Below are 21,323 nucleotides of genomic sequence, written 5' to 3'. Positions count from 1 at the left end.
CTGAAGATGTGATCTTTGTTTTTCCTAGAAATTAAACTGTAAAGAAATAATAGAAGGTTTGGCAAAAGTTCTTAAGAAGCATCCAGGTAGGTGCTTTAAAGTATTACTAGTTTTGCAGTTATATTTTCTGTAAATGTTGTTAATGGAAATGTTTTATGTACTAAAGTGTTGCTTCCCCAGGTTTGAGGAACATCTTGCCTATAACAACAGCCAAAGTGCCTATAGTGAAGTTTGAGCACAGGCGGAGTGGCTTGGAAGGAGATATCAGTTTGTACAATACACTGGTGAGCATCTGCTTGTGTCCTTTTGTGTTCAAAGAAAGATTTTTAATTCTTTCTATCTTACCCAAATGACCGTTTGAGGGAATAATTTTGAAACCAGATTGAAAATGCTTTTGTGTGTTTGTGTTTTTTCTTTTACATTATTTAAATTCAGCGGCCCACACCCTCAACCTGACCTGGGTAGCTGTGTGTGAACTGATGGCAGAGCAGGTTACAGCACAAAATGTCTTGTTCTGGGGATACTTCTGAAAAGCCACACATCCACCATGGCCTGTGTACCATGATGAATAGCACAGCTCATTCCAGCTTTCACTTGACACTGTGAAATTGCACAATTTCTTACATAATTGGCTCACCCTGACACCAGTTTAATTTTCTTTTCCCCTTTTTCCAGGCACAGCATAACACCAGGATGCTGGCTACCTACGCAGCTATTGATCCTAGGGTGCAATATCTGGGCTACACAATGAAAGTTTTTGCAAAGGTAATACAAAAATAAGGTACTTATTTGTGCAATACAGTGCTTGCTGCCGCAGCCACTGAGTTTGCCTTTTTCCAATACCAACTGGAGAGGAGACAGAAGAATGCTGTTGATAGGAAGTACACTTTCCTAAGCTTACTGTGCTCCATCTGACTGTGTGTGTCAAAATCAAATCCTGGTACCTTCTGCTATCTGTTGAAAGATTTCTGTGTAAGAGGAAGCTGATGAAAGGAAAACTTTCCTTTTTTTCTTCAATTTCAAACTAGTTGCAATTACAACAAACAAAATACCTCTCCCAAGCCCCAGACAAAACTGGAGAAATTGGTGACTGTAAGATGTAGGGGCATGTGGATGTGCATGGGCTTCCCAAGTTTTCATATCTGGGACCAGCCCAGAGATTATTGCTGCTTTCTTCTGGCACAACTGCCTTGTTTGACTTAGTATAAAAGTCAGGATTAGGTAGGTATGGTGATGAGTGAATGCCTGAGCCTCTATGTGAGGTGCCTAGGGTGTACACTTGACTTTAAGAGTTTGGAAATGTCAGATCTCTTGCATCTTTTGTTATGATATTCTATCAAAGTGTTACACTATACAGCCTTTGATAATTGAAACGTGGCATTGCTTTTTTTTTCAAGCTGCAGTATTAAATACAGCACATCCAAAGAAAGCTTAGTGGAACTGGGGCAAATAAAAAGTGGCTTATAGAGATGGTGCATCATGCTACCAGATGTTCCTGTAATAAAATACATCAAGATGAATAAAATAACTTTGTGCCAGAATGGAATGGATATGTTCATTATATTGTCACTGAGACCAGCAATGATTTTTTTTCTTGATGTGGTCACAGTAGTCCACAATATTGCCACGTCTCTTCTGTGCCTAGATTAAAAATGCCTTGAATTGATAATAATGAATCTTACATTTTTGGCAGCATTGCATGCTATTGTGCACGTTCTAAAAATATTACTGCAAAGATGAAATTTACAGGTTGTGGGATATACAGTCCTGAATGTACATGTAAGGAAGTGACTACATAGCTATACAAATAATCTGTTTTTAAGCAGAATGCTTCCTCCTCTGTTTGCACTGGCAGAAAACTCAGGAACAGCTGTCACTGCTGCTGCTAATGTGAAAGTAATTTGCAAATCCCTGTTTTTTCCAGCCCTAGGAGGTTAAAAATGCATTGTTTGATATGACACAGGCTTGAAACACAGGATAGCTTAGAAGCAGGTGCTGTGGAAAGGTTATACTGTAATGAGATACTCAAGCATAGTAAGGTACTTCACTGATCAGTCACAGAAAGCCTTGGGGTGGAAGGGACCTTGAGCCCATCTGGTTCCAGCTCCCTGACTTGGTCAGGGATGTTTGTTTTGCACTGTGTTGTGCAGGCTGCACCGTGGTTTAATTAGGTATGTGTATGTTTGCTAGCAAAATGCCACGTATGGCCTGTACTGCCAATACAGCATGGAAATACTTGTTGTTAGTGAATTGTTTTTTTTAAAAGGGGAGGGGGAACCAAAACAATAAGGAACCATAGAAACAGCTCTTGCAGCATGAGTTAAGGAAAATTAAATTTTATGGTATTGAAACCTGGGATTTATGTTTTGGGGGTTTTGATTTGAGTTTGGTTTTTTTTTTTCAGTTTGTCACATTATAAATTTTTTTTTAAGTATTTTGGCTATGAAAAGCTTTTCTGTTTTTATGTTAGACAAATTATGCTGTGGATTTGCCAGATGGCAGTTGACTCTTGGGTGCATTTATTTTTCAGGCTTCATAAAACAATTTTTAATTATGAGGTGAATGTATTTGCTGTTACTTTAGGGGTTTCTGTTTGCTCTCTGACATAGTTCTTAGTCTTGAACAGTGAAATGTAAATTCAGCATTTTGTTTAAAATGTATTTTTTCAGCGCTGCGATATTGGTGATGCATCCCGTGGTAGTCTGTCTTCGTATGCCTATATTCTTATGGTTTTGTACTTTCTGCAGCAGAGAAATCCACCGGTTATTCCAGTTCTTCAGGAGGTAGGTTCAGAAAATGAGGCTATGAAAATAGATGGACTGTTTCTTTAAGCCAAATATGAGAAGTCTGGGATTTTAGGATCAGGGGGAATAAATGAAATATGGGGCCCTTCTAATCAGCAGGTTCTTAACTCCCTGTTGGTTTTAGTAGGTAAAACTTAGCAAGGAAATTAGATCAAAATTGGGAGTCTGTTGTGCCTAAGTTCTGCTATTACATTTACTTTGGGATTTTGGTCTTACGATGATGTTTATATGCTGAACAGGATAGAAAAAAATTGGCAGGTGGTATGGAGAGAAGGGAATTGTAATTATGAGACTGCACCAGATGCTCTTGAAATGTGAGTCCAGCTCTTCAACCAGTTATTGTCAGAAACGTTATTTATTGCTCAACACTTTATCTGTAAGAGAAAAAGTTTATTTTATTATTTGATGAGGGGAAAATAAGATAATTGATGCTTTGGTACAACTTTAAAGAAATATTTCACATGTGCCAGGAAACTTTATTTAGAAAATAAAAGTTCTGCACCCCCATTGTATGGGTGGGGAAAATATAATTATTCAGCTATTACCTCTTCCTGGATACACTCTGGAACTCCCAAGCACGTCTGAAAATTATCCCTTTCTGCCTCTTTTGGTTTCTTTGTGCAAGAGGAAAATTGGCTTAAGCATTGCAGTTGAGACTCATAGACTTTCTTGCTGATACTTTAGTAGTGGTCGGGGGTTTTTATTTTACTGCTACCCCGAGAGTGCATTTAAATAACAGTGGAATTTCCCCTTGGCTGTGCTAAAGTCAAAATGTAATAGAAATCATATAAAGTCTCCTTAGAGAATCTGTGGGCAAGAGAGATGTTGGAATCTTGACAAGGTAATTCAGTCGTGCTTTCTTCGTTGCAAAGGACAAGTAAAATTAAATATCCAAATAACTTGAGAGCCGCAGCAACAATGCAAAAAGACTTTCAGACTTTTTACCAATGGGAAATTCTGTCTGTATAAGAAGCAATTGTTAAAATTTAAGTATTTATATTTTTATATTCTTTTTTTTACCAAAAGAGCTGCAAGCATTTTACAGGGACTTTGAAATCGAGTGGTAACTGTCACTCTCTGTTCCGGCAGATATTTGATGGCAAACAGATTCCACAAAGAATGGTGGATGGCTGGAATGCGTTTTTCTTTGATGACATGGAAGAATTGGTAATATTCTAATTCCAGAAGAGTAACTAAAATTTAAACCTTGCTTTTCAGGAAAAGTAATAAATTTTTAATAGTGTAATATATAAAAGATTAATTTTATTAATTGATTAAACGAACATATCCGTAGTGTTGCTACTTCCCAAATGAGTCCTTTTTGGCTAAAATGAGTTTCTGCTTATGCTTGGTTTAAGTCATTTCTAAATAACATAAATCAGGAAAAATACTTTTTATTCTTAAAAATAATCGAGGTTTAGTCTTAACTGTAGTGACTTAACCTTACTTTACCCAAAAGAAACTATTCACAGCAGACAAACTTGCAATTAGAGAGGTATTTCAGGAGAAGCAGTACTGCAGTAACTGTAGCTGAATAAATTGTCTTCAACTGCATGCAGAAGAAGCGTCTGCCTTCTCTTGGAAAGAACACTGAATCCCTTGGAGAGCTCTGGCTGGGGCTGCTGCGATTCTACACTGAGGAATTTGACTTCAAGGAATACGTGATCAGCATCCGGCAGAAGAAGCTGTTAACCACGTTCGAGAAGCAGTGGACGTCCAAGTGCATTGCAATCGAAGGTACTCCTCTGCTGAATTGAGTTTCCATTCACCAGGAGTGAGAAACTTTGTTGCTTGAGAGGCTGTTCTCTTTGCGCAGGATCTTTATGTGAGGAAACTGCAGTCAAGTGGTTTAAAGAGAAACATTGTTTGCAAGTCCTACAGCTCACAAAATTGATGAGACTGTAACTTTTGCTAAATGTCAGTGAATTGTTCTTCTTACTGTATTATGGTTAGTCACAGTTTTAGAACTGTCAACATTGCTTTGCTATAATTTACTCTGTGAAAGCATGTAAAAGGGAATTCTCTGCATTAAAATAAAAAATTCTGTTGCAGCATATTTTTTCCAACTCTGATTTTTTTTTTTCTCCTTTGTGCAGATCCTTTTGACTTGAATCATAATCTGGGTGCTGGAGTCTCTAGGAAAAGTAAGCTGTTAATGTCTCCTAATGATTAATGTTCATTAATTGAGTTGTGCTTTTTTTGTTGTTTTCCAATAACTTTGTCTTTCTTCAATAGTGACCAATTTCATAATGAAGGCATTTATCAATGGGAGAAAATTATTTGGTACCCCATTCTACCCAGCTGTTGGAAGAGAAGCTGTAAGTTCTCAGAGTTTTTAGTATCGTTTTTGATTTTCTTTGTCGACTGAATTGATGCAAATCTCTTGTACATATTTATCAGTTGGATATGCACAATATGTGTAATTATACTTTGTCTGCATTAAATGTATAGCTTTATATTGGGCTCCTGGAATATAAAATTCAGAGGAGCAGTGGGATGGGTGATGGGTATTACTGGCAGGTTTGAGGAAAGTAAGTTTAATTTGTGTTTTGTTTTTTATAAAACCTCCCACTGCATGATGTTAAGTATTGCCAAAAACTGCAAATTTGGCTGTAAAACTCAGAAACAGCTCTAGGAACCTTACTGGCTCTTCATGTAGTTAGAGAAAACAGATCCAAGAGATGTTCCATTTATTTTTCCACTTGATGGAGATAGTAAGGATTACTGCTTGAGCAAGGAAAAGGATGATGATTGGTTGTTTTTTTTTTTAACAGTTGACCTTTAAATTTTGCATAGTGAGTCAGGGTTAGGAATGTGTTCATGCAATATCATTTTGGAGAAAGTACTGCTCTGTGCTGCAGGGTCCAGTCATTGATGTGTAAGAGACAACTATTTTTTTTAATATGAACAAATAAAATACTGTAATATTTTTAAGATCAACATAGAAAGGCATTTTCTAAAACAGTTTAGAGGACTGTTCTCCCAGTGGCTTTTAACAGAACTTGAGTTTCTAAAGAATTTTTAAAATCTTTTGAAAGCTTTTAATTCCCTTTATCCTTCCCTATCTTCTCTTCTCCATTAGCTTGCTTTATCTGTGTTTTTCTTCTGAGTTTGTACCTCTATTTTAGTCTTTCAGGCAAGGCAGTACTTTCACAGTATTTCTGTTGCTCAGAGGCTGTAAACTGTGGCCTTTGTGCTGACACACATCAGAACTGCAGCTGTCCTGAGCAAATTCCAGGGGAGGGGAGGGGTACAGGTCAGTCTGCAGGTGCCCCATCTGTTTCCCACCTGAGCTGTGTTCTGTCTAAAGGGATGTAATCACGTCATCTGGGAAGGGACATTGGCTGCTTTGGAAAGCACACAGGCAGTGGCTCAGATACCAAAAGAGATCACATGTGAAAAAAATGCTCTCTGAAGAGCCTTTGGGGAGGCGAAAGGTGGGCAGCAGGCTGGAGCCTGGATAAGCTGTTCTGCAAATTCAGCCTCTATCCCTAAGACCAAATAGCCCTTTTTAGCCCAAACTGCTCCGTATCTCTGAAAAAGCTGCCATTACCTAGGGGAAGAAAAGGACCAGGTGTAATCTCAGAAGTAGTAACATTCAGGGAGCAATAAAAGATGAAAGCTGACAATTTGACTTTCATTCCTCAGTATTGTCAGTGAATGGTTTATATATTTTTTATCTGTCTGATGTGTTTTGATAGGAATACTTTTTTGACTCAAAAGTGCTGACAGATGGGGAATTGGCACCCAATGACAGATGTTGTCGTGTCTGTGGAAAAATTGGTCACTACATGAAAGACTGTCCAAAGAGGAGGAGGTAAGTAATACACAGAGCTATCATGAAATCTTGGAGATTAAATCATGAGGGATTTGGATATTTGAAGGTTAATGGAAATGAAAAATAGCTCAGTTGCAGAGAAAATCAAAGCTTCATGTCTGATCTTCAGTTTCCCATCTTGTTTTTTCTTTTCTTAGAACAGTTTCTGATCACCTCTTTAAATCTGAAGTATTTATGGAAGCACACAGAGTAAAATCAAGAGTCTATAGTGTGTTAATATGTAGTTGAGCTTAAGTTAAAACTTAGGTCACTAAATTACCTTTTTATAGTGTAAACATTCAGATGGAGAACATACCACCTGGCTGCAAAATTTATCATGTGTTAAAATGGGTTTCCTGTAGTGATCATGTTCAGAGGACAGTGTTGAATTTGAATTGTTCTGTAGATCTGATAACGTATATCTGCAAGGCAGGTAAAAGTTCATTTATTAAACTCTAGGATTAGTTAAAATGTACATAGTTAAGGTGCATTTCTGTAACATCATATTAGTGCCAGTCACTTGGTGATCTTGCACTTGTACATTAATTCCATTTAGGAATTTTGGGTCCAGAACTCCTGCAAAAGGAGTCCCTGGTACGTGCAGGTCATTGTTTCCAAAGAGAGTTTAGTAGGAATTGACAGAAAATGTGCACTCCTAACTTCTTACAGCTTTGGCTATTTAATGACCCACTCAGCCTAGGTTGTCTGACTTCTCCTAAAGCCTGTAGAAGTCCTTAGAATGCAAATTAATCTGGGCTCTTTCATCTGCTCCAGATGTTCAGTTGTTTGCCCCATAATTCTTCAAAGGATTCTTGGTCTCCTCCTGCTACAAAATCTTTATTTACAGCCTTTTGTTCAGTCAGCAGAGTTCAAGACACATGAAAGTGCACTGGAACCCTGTGGTCACAGGTGGACCATTTCTTTCAGATGCTCTCTGTACAAGTATTAGCACATGGAATTGCATCACCTCTTTCCCTACATCTGCTTCAGGAAAAGAAGTTGTGATCTGCTCTTCACACAAACTGCTACTGCAGCACAGCCACACTGAATTTCTCTCTGATTGTATATACAGCTCATAAAATAATATTATTATTTAACAATCCTGCAGATCCCTTGGGGAAAAAGACCTTTACTTCTTGTCTTGGTTCCTGATCACAAGTTCTCCTGCTGTGTTAGAACTGAGTGTTTGAAAGAGCCTCAGTGCTTTGTTGCACTTTTTGTCTGGGCTCAGACAGTGACAGAAATGTGCCCTGTCCAGTGAGGGGGAGATTGTATGAACAAGTGCAGCTCACTTATTTTGGGTGTATTCTGACTCAGTGGGATTGCTGCATAGCACTGCTCCCCAGCTATGCCTGCTTAACTTCAGGCATAGTTCTGCCCTAATACAGTCAAACAGCTTTTGGACAAGTCTGAGGAGCTTCTAACTTCATTAAGTTTTTACAGGCTGTTAGCCAGCCCAGAGTCTGATAGTGTTTTTTGGGATTCCTGAGATATTTGTATTCTGGTACAGCTGTTGGTTATGTAACCATTCCCTTTGAACACAACAGCACAACAGCTCTACAGAGATTATGTGTTTGTATGTGTGGGCTGTTTTTGATATTGCTAATGAAAATTGTTGTTCAGGTTGAAGAAAAAGGAGAATGAGAAAGATGATGAAAAGGAGGTGAAAGAAGATGACAGAGAAACAAGAGAGAAAAGGTGTTTCATCTGTGGGGATGTGGGTCATGTAAGGAGAGATTGTCCTGAATTCAAACAAACCCGTCAGAGAAATAATAGTGTGCCAGGTAAGTTAGTTTATGTGTTAGGATAATTTGAAAGCTCTGAGATCCCTTTTCTCTAGGTTTCTGTACAGACGTGGTAATTATCTTCAAAAAATAATCTCACAAGTAATGTAAAGCTGCAGATACAGCTTTTAGTCTGTGTTGCTTTTCTGCAAGGGGAGTAATGTCTCCTGAAGTACAGTCTTTGCATGGGTGGTAAAAATGTAGTCAACAGTAAAATACAGTGTACTTCAGGGTATTGCATTATTTGTCTTCCACTCACAATTGGTGCATTTAGAAGTAATAATAGTAATAATAATAATAATTGAATGCATTTCCTCTTCCAAATGTTTCTCAAATGTTAGCTAACCCTCCATCATCTGTGAGAGGTAAGTAAATGTATTTTCAGCAACAATCAGCGCTCTTTAAGTAACACTTCAAAAAAAGCATACAGATGAATTATGCTAAATCCAGCTTTCAAATTACTGATAGTACTTAGAGAAGATTAATTGCAAACTCATTCAAATTAGGCCTGTGGGTGCCTATGGTAGTTGAAAAAGTAGAGGAAGCATTCATAAGTGAACTTCAGAGGAGCCTTGCTTCTGTGTTCTGTTATCTTTTAGTCTTTTTTTTTTAGTTTACTTTCCTTGCCTAGAAGTTTCTGCTGTCACACTATTGCTATTTAAAATGATGCTGCTCACAGCAGTAATATGGAAACGTATATAAAGTAGAGCTCCTGCCTGATAGCCAGGTGAGCCTTGTTCCTACTAGACTTTGTTTTACTCAAAAATAGACTTTGTGCTTAGCTCCTATACCTATTACTGTTGTCTGTTGCCAGTAGAGGGAAAAGTTTCCACTTAAAGGAGAGGAGAGATGAAAGGGATTTACCTATTGTGTGTCACATGAGAGTTCAGGTATTGCTGACTCCCAGTTCTGCTCATTATTCCATCACCCTGTGGGTTTTATTAACACTTGTGTTCCTTGCTCAGGCACGCAGCTGGTGCGGAGCATGGTGAATTCCCAGCTGGTGGCTGTGGGCCAGCAGCAGGTGGAGCGACCCCTGCGCACCAGGCAGTCATCAGAATGTGTAAGTGCTGGGGGCAGGGGACTGCAGGGAGCAAAGCTGTAGCAAACCAGCCAGGCAGGGAACAGGTTTGCATGGTTTATCTCAACAGATTCTGGACCTGATAATGACAACATTTCACTCTGCCAGTTAGTGGAACTTCGATTTATGATGTACTGTGTCTTGGGGGAGCATTGATGGTTTTTCAGTATGGAAACCTCATAGTCAGATTTGGTATGAGATAGCTTGTGATTCTGAAAGGGCAGATTAAGCTAGGATGCCTTTCAAATTCTCATTATTCTGGTAGTGTTCTGGAGTTACTAAGGGAGACAAAGCATAGCTCATTGTTAACATGCTGGAGACTTAGGTTAGTGACAACTATGACTCTTTGGTTTTTATGAGATCTGCCTTAAAGGGCTGACATGTACAGACACAGAACACAGCTGATTTGTACTTCATTGAAAAGTCTGCCAGAGCAGACTAGGAGCACAAGCAGAACAATGGGGAAATTTTTGATGGTTTTTATCTAGAATTTTTTCAAGTCTCTGCAGAGCTGCTTAAAATACGTTTAACCTGCTTCTGAGTGGAGATGGGTAGCAGAGGGTATTTGAGCAAATACAACTGCTGGCATTTAATATTTTTGGAGCAGACAGTACGGCAGAAATTAATTTATTTTAAGCTGTTAGTCTGAGAAGCGTGTGCCTGCTAATGAAGCTGGCAAGTAAGCAAATACAGTAATCAGGGCTGCTGATCACTGATGCTCTTTGTTCAGTTTGCTGCTCTCCTGACTGATCAGCAAGCATTTATTGGATTGCTGGCTCCAGTAATGGAGACCTTATGACTTACAGTGTGCTGCTGAAGAGGGACTGATACAGCCCTAATCTAAGTGAAGGGCTGAACGTGACACAGGGGAATTTTTTTTAGGAGCCTTATATTTCTGCCTTAGGAACTGAACTGAACACGTGGGTGCACTCAGAGGCAGACACATCGTGTGCACATTCTTGTGTCACCTGGATGTCATGGACTCTCTGTGTGCTGCATGGTTGTCATTTGGCCAGGATTTCTTGGTGAATATGTTCTGTCCAGGAATTGGTTGAGAAGAATGGGAAGAGGAAATATTGGTGGAGTAAGAGGGAGAGAGTGGGGAGCAGATCAAGAGGCTGGTGTGTAATATGCCTCCTCTCCTGCTGCTGGCACATTCAGTGCAAGCTTGTGGTGGATTGATATTTGTAGGGATGCTTGTGGTCAGTGCATGTGCTTTATTTTTATAACATTTAAAGTGTTAAACTAGTGATCATCTTTCAAATCCCAGGTTTTACCTTCTCTTCCTGGTTCCATAGAAAAGTATAGGAGGCACTCACACAGGCACAGTTGGAATAGCAGCAGGGAGCAATCCCAGCTTTTGCCCAGGCACAGACACAGTGTGCTGCTGGAGGGGATGCTCTGGCATGGGCAGGTCCTGCAGACACCTCTGGTTATTGGAGACAAGTTTAAATGGACTGCTGGTTTAAATGGACAGGTGAGCAGTCGGGGATAGTGACAAGCTGAAGAGACCTTTAACTCCATGTGTTCAACAGCAGCTGAGGCACTTGGAGCTTGGCTGCTGTGGTCTGTAGAGAAAGAGTCAGTCTCAGGGGGAAAATGAGATCTGACATTCAGGTCTTCCTCCTGTGTCATTTGAATGTCTCTGAAGGCACTTATTCCATCAGCATCTTGTCTCAGTGCTTAAAACCAGACTGGGGAATCCAGATACTGGCATTAAGTGTTGGCACATAAACTGAGTAAAACTTTCCCCAACCACTCCAGTTCTTGAAGTGCTTCTCTGTTCAGTTGCAATTCCAAACAGGTAAAATAGCTTCATACCTGTTTCTGTTGCTGGTAAAAGGGAAAGCTTTGCAAGACTCTGCAAAGGCTGTAATAATTGCTATTACTGTGCCTTTAGCCGTGGCATAACACCAGGATATGAAGGTTGAAACTGGGTTTTTGAATTTGCATTTCTTGTTTAACATATTTAAAAATGAAAGAAATATTAGGAGCTTACTTTGGGATTACTTAGAAAACTGTGCAGTAATAAGAACCATTCTATTTAGAAGTAAGGCAATTAGTTAATGAGAGACTGGGCTGTACAAAAGTAGGGTAGGGAAGACAATGATTAAAAATCAGAAACAAGTGTGTGAGGAGCCTAATGAAGAGCTTGGGGCTAATATTCACTCAGAATGGTGTTTCTGATGGTGGGATGTGCCACATTAACAGACCAAATTACTTGTTGGTGAAAGTCAGTGTCAGTTGAGCTGCACTTACTGAAGCCAGCAGAAACTGGGGTGCAGTGCTTAGGGTGTTGCTGGGGAGTGCTTTGCTGTTTTATAAATAGTCTAATACAGTGGGGGCTTATTAAAGAAAACACCATTAAATAGCCAGTGAACTAATCAGAAATGCATACTTTTTTTTTTTCTCCAGTCTGATTCGCATCAGTCATCTTACTCTCCACAACCTCAACAATTCCCACAGAATTCCTCTCAGCCAGCCTCCATTAACCAGACTCAGCCACAATCAATATCCCAGTCTAAGCACGTTCCTCAGCCACAGCAGGGTGCACAGCCACCCCATCAGGTCCAGCTGCCTTTGTTTAACTTTCCCCAATCTCCCCCAGGTCAGTATTCCACCTTGCATAACCTGGGACTACTTCAGATGCACCATCACCACCAAATTCAGCTTCCCAACACTTCTTGGCCTATTCATGGGCCTGTTATTCACTCTGCACCGGGTAACCCTCCTCATTCTACAAATGTTCCATTTTCTATGAGATCTGGCAGCAGCAGCACCACAAATAACCAGAGCAGTGTAAGCTTGAATGATCCCAGTATCATCTTTGCACAGCCTGCTGCCAGGCCCATGGGAATCCCCAGCACTTCTCATGAGGGACACTGGCACAATCCTGTGACTCCAAACTCACTGGTGAACAATGGCACTGTGGGGAATTCAGGTAACTCTTCTCTGTTGTATCAAACCTCTTGCACTTTGTGTACAAGTGTTAACTGTTACAGGAACAGCTACCTCTTTCAGCTTGTTTGATAAAAATATGATTCTTAAGAAACCAAATCATGACTTTTACGTGTCTTAACATTTTCATAGGAAAAAAAAAAACTAGAATTGAACACCATACCTTCTTGGCCTTAGTCCTGGCTGCCATTAATGGCTGTGCAACAATGAGAAATCCTGCATTCAACTGAGAAACCTCCTCATCATTGTTTGAATCACTCTTATTTCTGGGAATGGGCTGACAAATAATGGATTCCTTATATCAGAGAATCATGGAAACATTAAGGTTGGAAAAGACCTCTAAGATCAACACATTGTTACATAGTTTATTAGACAAATGCTGAGGTTGCATCCATGAACTTCGAGACTGGCAGAATTACAGTTGTGCAAGCTGAGTATTCATCTCCTCATCTTAAGTACAACATAATATGATCTTATCCATTCTGTTCGTCCCTGTGGCTTACCCTGCTACATTTAACTTCCATAATCCCGATGTTGATTCCTGACAATACATTTTCCTGTGACAAGTGGGCAGCAGCCTCTTGCCTCATAGCAGAGCCTAGTACTACTGGTACGATTGAGGCTGAGAAAAAGCAGTATATAATGATTAAAGCCCATTTCAGTTTTCTCTGCAAAATAACTGGCAGCCTCTAAATTTTAACTGTTAACCTTTACATCATTAATCGTGGTGGTGGTCTTCTGATTTATTCTGGGTGTGTAAGTCCTCCTATGTTTAAAAAAATAAATCCATAATACAGTGTACTGTTGCAGTTGTTCATCCTGAGATGAAATGCTGAATCTCCTGCCCAGCCTTTCTCTGCAGTAATAACATGATTGTCAGTAACAGTAGATTTTCAGCTGAGTCTACAGCTTTGGATGATGAGTAAGTCACCAGTGGGCTTCAAACATGTATTATGGTGCTGGAGATATATGATTTTCTATTTAAAGCTTTGTGGGGAATATATTTTAAATATATTTAGGAACTTCTACCCCTGTGTCTTCTGTGTCTCCAGTGTGCTCTGTCCCTATCTCTCCATTTCGGATCTTCTCATCTGTCCTCTTCCCTCAAGCAGCTCCTTCCAATCCACATGTCCGCTAAGGTAGCTGCCTTCTTTCAGACAAGCTCCATAATGTCTAATTCCTTCTCCATGTGCTGTCAGTCACAGTATTTTTTTCCCATCCCTCATCTTCCATCAATTTCCAACCTCATCACACTCCTTTTCCTAGTTCCCAATCATAGTAATTTTCCTCTTGGAAATAAAATTGATTCAAATTCCTTTTTGGCTTAGATGCCATTAAGGTGAATGCACACTAGAGATGAACTGACTCCTGTCTGTTTGAAGCTTGGTTTCTTACCTCCTCAGGACAATTTGAGAACAGTAAGTTTGAGGAAGCTTTGTCCTGGCTCACATAACCTTGACTTGAAAGGACCTACTTTAATTTTCTTTTCAGTAGACAACTGATCAGAAGTAGGATCATTAGAAGTATCAAGACAGACAACTCTTTTTCATGCATACTCCAGAGCTGTGCCTCATGTTGTGGGTCTTGCCTCCTTGGATGCTTGATTTCTCATCCTTAATGTTGCAGTGATATCAGAATTGTAAATGGAGTAGCTTTACAATTTGTATACTTATTTCCAAAGTTTATATTTTCTCTCTAAAAATAACTTTTTAAGTCAGTCCAGTGATCTAGATAGCAAGTTTCTTAAGCATGTAAGTATTAGTGGAATTCCAGTGTATATCTGAGAGTTATTTCTTGCAGTAGGGTAATAGCTTTCATATCACAGCTCTGTCAGTGATAGTGGATATTTGTGTGGGATCAGACAGTAGTTCAGAACATTGTTCAGACCTTGTATTTTTCATCATGAGAAAGTCATAAAAATAGTGAAATTGTAGCTCTTGATTTTAATATTGATTCATCCTCTCCTCTCTCTTCCCAATAATTCTATTATAGAGAATAATGAAGTCATTTAGCTGGTAATTTTTACTGATGTATATATTAAAAAAAAAATAGCACATCAGACTAATCGCATTAAGTCCCCTGCAAACTGTTATTTAAGATGTAAATTGTATTTGTGACTTACTGTTTAATTATTTCAACTTGCAATGTGCTTTTCCCTTTCAATTGAAAACTAGATCAGGGTTTCCAAGGACAGTTTGGTAAAATGAACCCTCCTTCTGTCCCTTGGGACCATGGGACCCCTACCCATTTTCCTCTCCTCCGAGGAGCGTGGCCTTACAATATGCCTCAGAACTACATGCAGCAGGGAAATGCCAGCTACCCACCGAACAAACCTTTCTACCCTCAAGGTACTAGAAACCAGTATGTGAATCAACAGCTCATGCACCATGTCTCTGTACTGTCTCAAAGGCTTTAAAAGCCAAGGAATCGTGTCACTCCCTAGGCTCCCTGGAACCATAAGGAATCCCAGAGTCAAATCAGTGCTTCAGTTCCCTCTGTGGACAAATAAAAGCCTTTGTGGGAGGGAAGGGTTAAAATAAAATTCTGAACTCTGAGCCAGTTTGCAGCCTGTTGCACTTCCAGCCTCTTTTTCTTTGCTGCTGCTGGCTCACTGTAGAGCTGCTTCTGCTTCAATAGAGGTTGATTGGCCCATGAGCATGTTCAGAATATGAAGAAATTTTTGTTGTAATTCACTTTATTTGGCTTTTGTACCTTGCTTTGTGAAATGACTTACATAGATAAAAACTTGCAAGACCATAGAATAATTGAGGTTGGAAGGGACCTCTGGAAGTTTAGTCCAGCCCATCCACAGTCAGAGCAGCATTGAGCAGCAAAGTTAGGTCAGGCTCAGTTCATCAGGGAACTGGGAAGGACTGACTAGATTTCAACTCCGATGTTTATGAAAGGTAAAGATGTTCAGTATCTGGCAGGATGGGGAAAGGCTGTAGGAAAAAGACCCCACTACCAGAGAAACAATGTTGAAATTTTACTTGGAGGATGTGCAGCTTCCATGTTGCTGGGGCCACCTGGTGTAAAATGAGAGATACAGGCACCAAATCCTTTTTCAAAGTCTAACCCATTGGCTCTAGCAGGGTTTCCAAGTAAAAACTGAATTTCTTAAAATCCTGAAATTACTTTTGTTTAATAACTGAAGTAAAGCAACAAAATAATGTGTTTGTGATTGTTAGGGAATTTTGGAGATAGAATTAAAGTAATTCTGCATTGTCCCATTAAATGGGTTAGTTGTACAGAGAGCATTTGTGTCAGTCTAGTAAATGGCTTTATTTCTAAGTTAGATTAGTACACTGAATATAGCCAAGCACTGTTAAATACGTGATTTGCTGAAGTAATTGTAATCCATTTTCTTTTAGCTGGTCCACTGATGCAGAGTAACCAGCGGTTCTCGCTTCTGTCTCAAGGACACCCACACTTGAATCTGAATTACATTCAACAGAAAAAGTGAAATTGGATGGGATTGTGGGTGGGTGGGGGGAGGGGAGGAAGAAATTCAGGTTCTGATTTAAAATCTTAATGCAACATGTTTAGATACAAGATTATTTAAGACTGTTTTTAAACTGTATCATTTGTACATAGATATGAACTATAGTTTTTACTAGTATCACAAAACTGAGTGATACAAATTTCATCTATTTTATTACCCTATTTTTAAGGGGAATTGTGTTTTGTTTTATCTTGATAAACTGTAAAGAGAGAGAATTTTTAAAATTAAGTTCTTTATTTTCTATTAGCTGTATTCATACTTTGGTTGCTTCAGACTTTATATATATTGTTCTAAAAAAAAAATAAAATTAGAAGGGGATTTCATGTGTTTAAAAATTTGTCACTTCTATTCTTTACAGAACTATGTAGTGCCAAAAAACTTTTTAAAAAGAAAAATAAAACTGCAAAAAAAGGACATAAGGCTTTTTCCTCTTCCCTATTTGTATGCATGCTCACTTTAATGGGAATAATAAAAATGGCTGTAATGTGGAGATCTTGGGAAGATGAGCAGTTTTAACAAGTGGTACAAGCACTAGACCTGTTTTTCTCCATGCTGGTGCTCTTGCCTGTGATGTTCACAGCCAATGTGTGTGTTAATCTTGAAGGAAGAGCACACCTGCTTTTTGTTTATCAGCTTTGCAAAATAATACGCAAATACCTTGGAAAAATTAGGCTGTACGGGGAAGCAGTTTTAAAGAGGGCTTTCCATAAATTCACTAGGCACGCTTATTTGTGTTGTCAGCACTCCCAGGGCAGTATGAGAATCCTGAAGCCCTAAATGCAGAGTTCAGGGATAAACCTGCCTGTCCCTGCTCCTGAGGAAGGGCCGTGAATAAAGACATGGTAGACAAGGGCTTAACACAACTGATTTCCAAGTGTAGTAAGAGGAAGATTACATCTTCAGTAAGAGCTTTATTCTAAATTTTAAAAGTTAACTTCACTCAGAGAAGGTAGAACTGAACCTCATGGCGTCATATTCTGTCCCCAGTCACAGGGTGGCCACAAACTGTGCTCAAAGTAGTGGTGTATGTACTGTCTTTAAAGATACTGAACTTCTTACTCCAAAGGAATTAATTAGTGCTTTGTACTCCTTTAACCTTCTGAACGCTGATGGCATCATCAGAAGCAGCAGATTACACTGAAGGGTGATTTTTACAAAGCACCCAATGACAACCACTTGTTGGACAGCACTTTCAAGTGAGCTTTGAGTAAATACACTGGATTGTGACAGCCTTGCTTCCTTTCCTGTACTGGAGCTCTGAGAGGCCAGGGCTGGGAGTGTTTGTGACTGAATACAGACTTCCTTTGGCACCTGACTGCAGGGGCAGCTTGACAAAACAATGCCCTGATTTGAGAACCAGGGGACATCTCAACAAAACATTATGAAGGAAACAGCCAGGAGCTTTTAAAGACAAACCTTCCTTTTTTTATTGCTCTTCAATGTTTTTACAGGCTTCAAGAAAAACAATTAAAAAAACAACCTTCAAATTCTATCACAAGAATGAGTAACTACATAAAATGTATCCTTAGCTTACCTTTAATAAAAAAAATCCAAGACAACAAAATGAGAAAGATTAAAGAAAGGGACTGCTAAAGCAGCCAGTAGAGAGCCAGCTGTCCTGTAGAGCAAACAGGACAGCATTAGACTGCAGTTCAAGGCCCTTAAATGGTGGGCTGGGTTTTGTTTGTTATTCATTCCCTCGCCGACTCTTTTTGTGACTTTTCTTAGATCTGAAACAGAAAAAACAAAAAGCCAATACTGTAAAGCCTATCTTTAATTCCCAAATTGCACTTAAAAAATAGGCCAAGCCTTTACCTTTCAGGTGATTTGGAATGACTTCTGTGTCTGTGACTACGGTGATGCCCTGTGAGATAAAAAGGCAACAGTTATTTCCATTGCCACTGGAATTCTTCATTGTTTTGCTAATGCAATTTGCTTCTAGTGACCAAATGTGCTAGATATTGCCAGACCAACCCTTGCTTTAACCAGGCACTCAAATTAACCTCCTGGCAAGGATCTGGAAACCTACTCAAAGACAATTTTGCAGCCATTACAGGAGTTCCCCAGCTCTGCTTTCATGTGAGCAGCAGTTTTATCATCCAGATTTAACACCTGTGCTACCATCTCAATATGGTGACACAGATTTTTCTTGCAGTGGAATGTGCTGCTGCTAAAGACTTGCCAGAGTTATTGTGGAAGTGGCAGAAATACCTGGAGATTTGGATCTCGATCTGTGGCGCCTCTCCCGGGATCTGCTCCGGTGCCTCCTGGGGCTCTTGCTGCGATGCCGCTCCCGGCGCGGTGACGGGCTGAGGGAAAGGCAGCTTGTGAGGGAGCTGTACCACAAATGCGCATTGCTCAGCTAAAATAACAGAATTAAGCAGTACCTCCTTCTCTTCGGAGAGCGGCTCCGCCTGCAATTGGGGGAGAAAAGCAAAAAGTCACTAAAATCATTAGCAGAAGAGCTTCATTTCCCACATCCTTCTGCAACGCCACCAGGGCTTTTATTTCCCGTTAGTGTTTTTGGCCTGCTCCACATGGACCTACTTAGGACTGGACTATGCAGTGAGTAACAGTTTAGTGATTAATTCTTCCTGGTTTAATATCAGTAAGAGCAATTAATAGGATTTTCTCTGCAGCCTTTGGCTTTTATGAAAACAAAGTACTTGGTTCTCCTTAACATCTTCATTGTATTGTCAAATTTAGCTACAGCTGGCCAGCGAGTTCAAGAGTTAGAGAATGACTGGAGAAGCAGGCAGAGGGGTTGACTGTGGCTGAGCACCGCAATGCCTCACTTCAGGAAGTGCTAAAGGAACTGGGAGGTGTGGGAGGTTCTGGCTGAACTGCCACCTTCACTGCTGTGCTCCATGTACAGCGCAACAAGTAAAAATACTGGTCAAGGGAGAGTCCCCTCACCTCCTTGGGGACCTGCTGCGGCTGCGCCGGTACCGCACCACCGGAGACCTGCGGGGCTTGTCCAGGTCCCTGTAGCCCCTCCTGCGGTGGTCAGGGGATGGGATCCGTTCCAGCTGTAAGCAAGAGCAGGGAGGATCTGTCAGGCTTGTTTCAGCAAAGTTTTATGCTATCTGTAAAGATTTCTGAACAATGAATAGAAACTGCAAAAGTCAGGCAGCCAATCTGCCCCATCCCCAAGTATTTCTTATTCAGGGGTGAGTGGTGCTGCCCAAAACTGCCAGCTGGAACTCAGTGTTGGTTCTGAAGAAGTACAGCAGCACTGACTGGTGGTCACAGGACCTTCCATCATCACCTTCAGTTCTCTCCATTACATATGCATGTAAATCAATTGATCTAAATAAGCTTAACACCGAACAGATTTGTGGAATTCAAGAGACAGGAAAACATGGCAACCTGAGCGTTGCTTCAGGGTCCAAGTCCTCACAAGCTGCTTATATGAAAATATGAGGGGAGGTAAGAGTTGCCAGCAGCCTCCTGATGCCTCCCCTCAAATATTTGTCATAGACTATGAAGTGTCCTAAAGGGGTTCAGCTTCAACTATTCCTTTCCAAAACAGTTCACCAAACAGTTCACCAACCTTTTCATCTTCTTCTTCCTCCTCCTCACTAGATTCTACATCATCCATGTCTTCTTCCAGAGCACTAACACGAGGCTCAAGTTGCTCAGCTTCTTCCAGAACGTACCGTTTCTAGGAGAAATCGCAACTTCATTCAACACAACCCAAGTAAGAGCAAACACCCAAGGAGGCAACCACAGCTTACACAACAAGCCAGCAGCTGATCCAGCTACTGAACTTGGTGCAGTTAGGAATTCCACAACCATCTACATCTCCCAACCTGCAGTCGAGGCAGGATGATGTCACAGACACGTTCCTCATGGAGCAGCTCGTCAATAAATTCATCCACGTGCATCAGCTCAAATTCTGGGGGTGAAAAATAGCATTTAAAATACAAAATTAACACTGCAGGCTAAAGTAAAGAAGAAACACTTCAGGCAACTTATGTCAACAGGCTGTGCCACAGTTTTTAAGATTTATATTGCTAAACAGACATAAGAGTGTTTACCCCCATTTCTGTTCTGGCTTTTAATTTTCCTATAGTCGTTGTAGAGCGGTTCCAGGTACTTGTAGCAGTCGATGGCAGTGCCTGTCAGTCTCATGTACAGTGCTCCAAGCATTCGCACATACCTGCAAAGGAAACCCTTCCATGGATCTCGGCTTCCTGCACACTTAGCAGTCTGGATTAAAAAAAGAGTTCTTTCCCCACAAGTTTCTGAGGAAAATCAGTACACTGGCCAGAATACACAACCGTTTAGATTTGCTCTATCACTTTTTCAATACTATCAAAGCCATGTATACACTGTACATAAAAAAATGTATGTATGAGGGCATTATTACTGACAAAGATGAGAAAATACTGAAGAACCGAATATTACCATGAATCCCTTAATGCAGCTCATTCCAAATACTTCAGGCAGAGGTTTATTACCACAGAGAGTACATGCCACAAAGATAAGCCCTTCCAACAGGCCAGGTGACAAGGAGAGCAGTTTCGAAAGCAAGAAAAAAGGCTTGATTTTGAGCAAGCACAGTTTATCAGGGTGCACTGAAAGCTAAACCCTGCACTGAGGTTAACCTGGCTGTTTAGGGCACTTCCCCTCGGTACGTCAACCTCGACAAGGGAAAAATCACACCACAACTTACTTGAAGTCTTCGTTTTTAATGAACTCCACGATGATGTCCTTCTCGGGCTGGATCTGCAGCATCTTCAGCGTCAGGCACAAGAAGGGCGTGGGTTTAATGTTCCCTCCATAGACGCCCCCCACGTACTTCAGCTCCATGGCCTTGTCCACCACCAGCTCGGCTGCGAGACAAGGGACGGGCCGGGCCGTCAGCGCGGGTTCTCCCCGGGTCCCCGGCCTCGGCCCGGCCTCCCGCCCGCCATACCCGTGAGGCCGAAACATTCCTCCTTCCAGTACTTGGACTCGTAGATGCGCGTGCGGATGATCTTCTCCACCAGGTACTGCGGGTTGGTGCCGTGGATGCTGTGCGCGTCCTTCACCGTGCGGTTGGCCATGGCGGCCCCCGCGCAGCCCCGCTGGCCGCTCCGAGCTCGGCCTCCCTCAGCCCCGCTCCCGTGAGGGCCGCGCCGCCTTCCGCTCCTGCTTCCGCCTCCGGGGCGGAGCCGCCTCCGCGCCCGCCCGGCACCAACATGGCGGGGCCGCGCCTCCGCCCGCCCCCTGCGCGCGCCGCCGGGGGCGGGGCTCCGCGCGAGCTTTGGCGCGAAGTTCCATCGCGGCACCGGCGGGACGCGCTGAGGGGACGCGGTGAGCTGGGGCCGTGAGGGGACACGGGCGACACAGCGGGCACAGGGCTCCTGCTGCGGGTGGCCGCGCACCGGGA

The 21,323-nt window shown here is 41.2% G+C and overlaps 2 protein-coding genes across 5 annotated transcripts in view; one reads left to right on the top strand and one right to left on the bottom strand.

Moving 5' to 3' along the window:
• TUT4 (terminal uridylyl transferase 4) overlaps positions 1-16,367 on the top strand; it is a 44,488-nt gene extending 28,121 nt beyond the window's left edge. The window contains exons 17-30 of one of the 4 annotated variants that reach the window (XM_066192826.1): positions 29-86; positions 181-284; positions 676-765; positions 2,670-2,783; positions 3,894-3,971; positions 4,364-4,541; positions 4,901-4,948; positions 5,040-5,122; positions 6,506-6,621; positions 8,245-8,405; positions 9,371-9,468; positions 11,902-12,427; positions 14,619-14,792; positions 15,816-16,367. In XM_066192826.1, the coding sequence (XP_066048923.1) occupies positions 29-86; positions 181-284; positions 676-765; positions 2,670-2,783; positions 3,894-3,971; positions 4,364-4,541; positions 4,901-4,948; positions 5,040-5,122; positions 6,506-6,621; positions 8,245-8,405; positions 9,371-9,468; positions 11,902-12,427; positions 14,619-14,792; positions 15,816-15,907 (1,920 nt within the window). In that variant the 3' untranslated portion in view covers positions 15,908-16,367. The remainder of the gene's footprint in view (positions 1-28; positions 87-180; positions 285-675; positions 766-2,669; positions 2,784-3,893; positions 3,972-4,363; positions 4,542-4,900; positions 4,949-5,039; positions 5,123-6,505; positions 6,622-8,244; positions 8,406-9,370; positions 9,469-11,901; positions 12,428-14,618; positions 14,793-15,815) is intronic. The other 3 variants (XM_066192828.1, XM_066192827.1, XM_066192829.1) reach the window with 3 other exon arrangements.
• A 981-nt stretch (positions 16,368-17,348) lies between these two features.
• Positions 17,349-21,083, bottom strand: PRPF38A (pre-mRNA processing factor 38A). The gene is made up of 10 exons (XM_066191932.1): positions 20,868-21,083; positions 20,625-20,784; positions 19,987-20,108; positions 19,759-19,844; positions 19,500-19,610; positions 18,863-18,975; positions 18,334-18,360; positions 18,158-18,255; positions 17,762-17,810; positions 17,349-17,676 (listed from the first exon to the last, which is right to left on the bottom strand). Exons 1-10 carry the CDS (start codon positions 20,995-20,997, stop codon positions 17,634-17,636), a joined length of 939 nt encoding a protein of 312 aa, XP_066048029.1. The 5' UTR covers positions 20,998-21,083; the 3' UTR covers positions 17,349-17,633.
• Positions 21,084-21,323: the final 240 nt, after the last annotated feature.

Source organism: Chamaea fasciata, unplaced genomic scaffold (genome assembly GCF_029207755.1).
Source record: "Chamaea fasciata isolate MVZ Bird 193981 ecotype frontalis unplaced genomic scaffold, bChaFas1.0.hap1 SCAF_10, whole genome shotgun sequence".
NCBI classification, from domain to species: domain Eukaryota; kingdom Metazoa; phylum Chordata; class Aves; order Passeriformes; family Sylviidae; genus Chamaea; species Chamaea fasciata.
Note: the sequence above shows the minus strand (reverse complement) of the source record. Positions and strands in the feature narration are given on the sequence as shown.

Bases quoted from the DNA above. Each gene is read 5' to 3' on its own strand.
- PRPF38A (XM_066191932.1), bottom strand. From the start codon at position 20,997: ATGGCCAACCGCACGGTGAAGGACGCGCACAGCATCCACGGCACCAAC. The intron at 19,611-19,758 runs GTTGGGAGATGT...GATTTCTCCTAG, and splicing joins TCATCCTGCCTCGACTGCAG to AAACGGTACGTTCTGGAAGA. The intron at 18,976-19,499 runs GTTGGTGAACTG...TCTTGCTTACAG, and splicing joins AGGAAGAAGAAGATGAAAAG to CTGGAACGGATCCCATCCCC.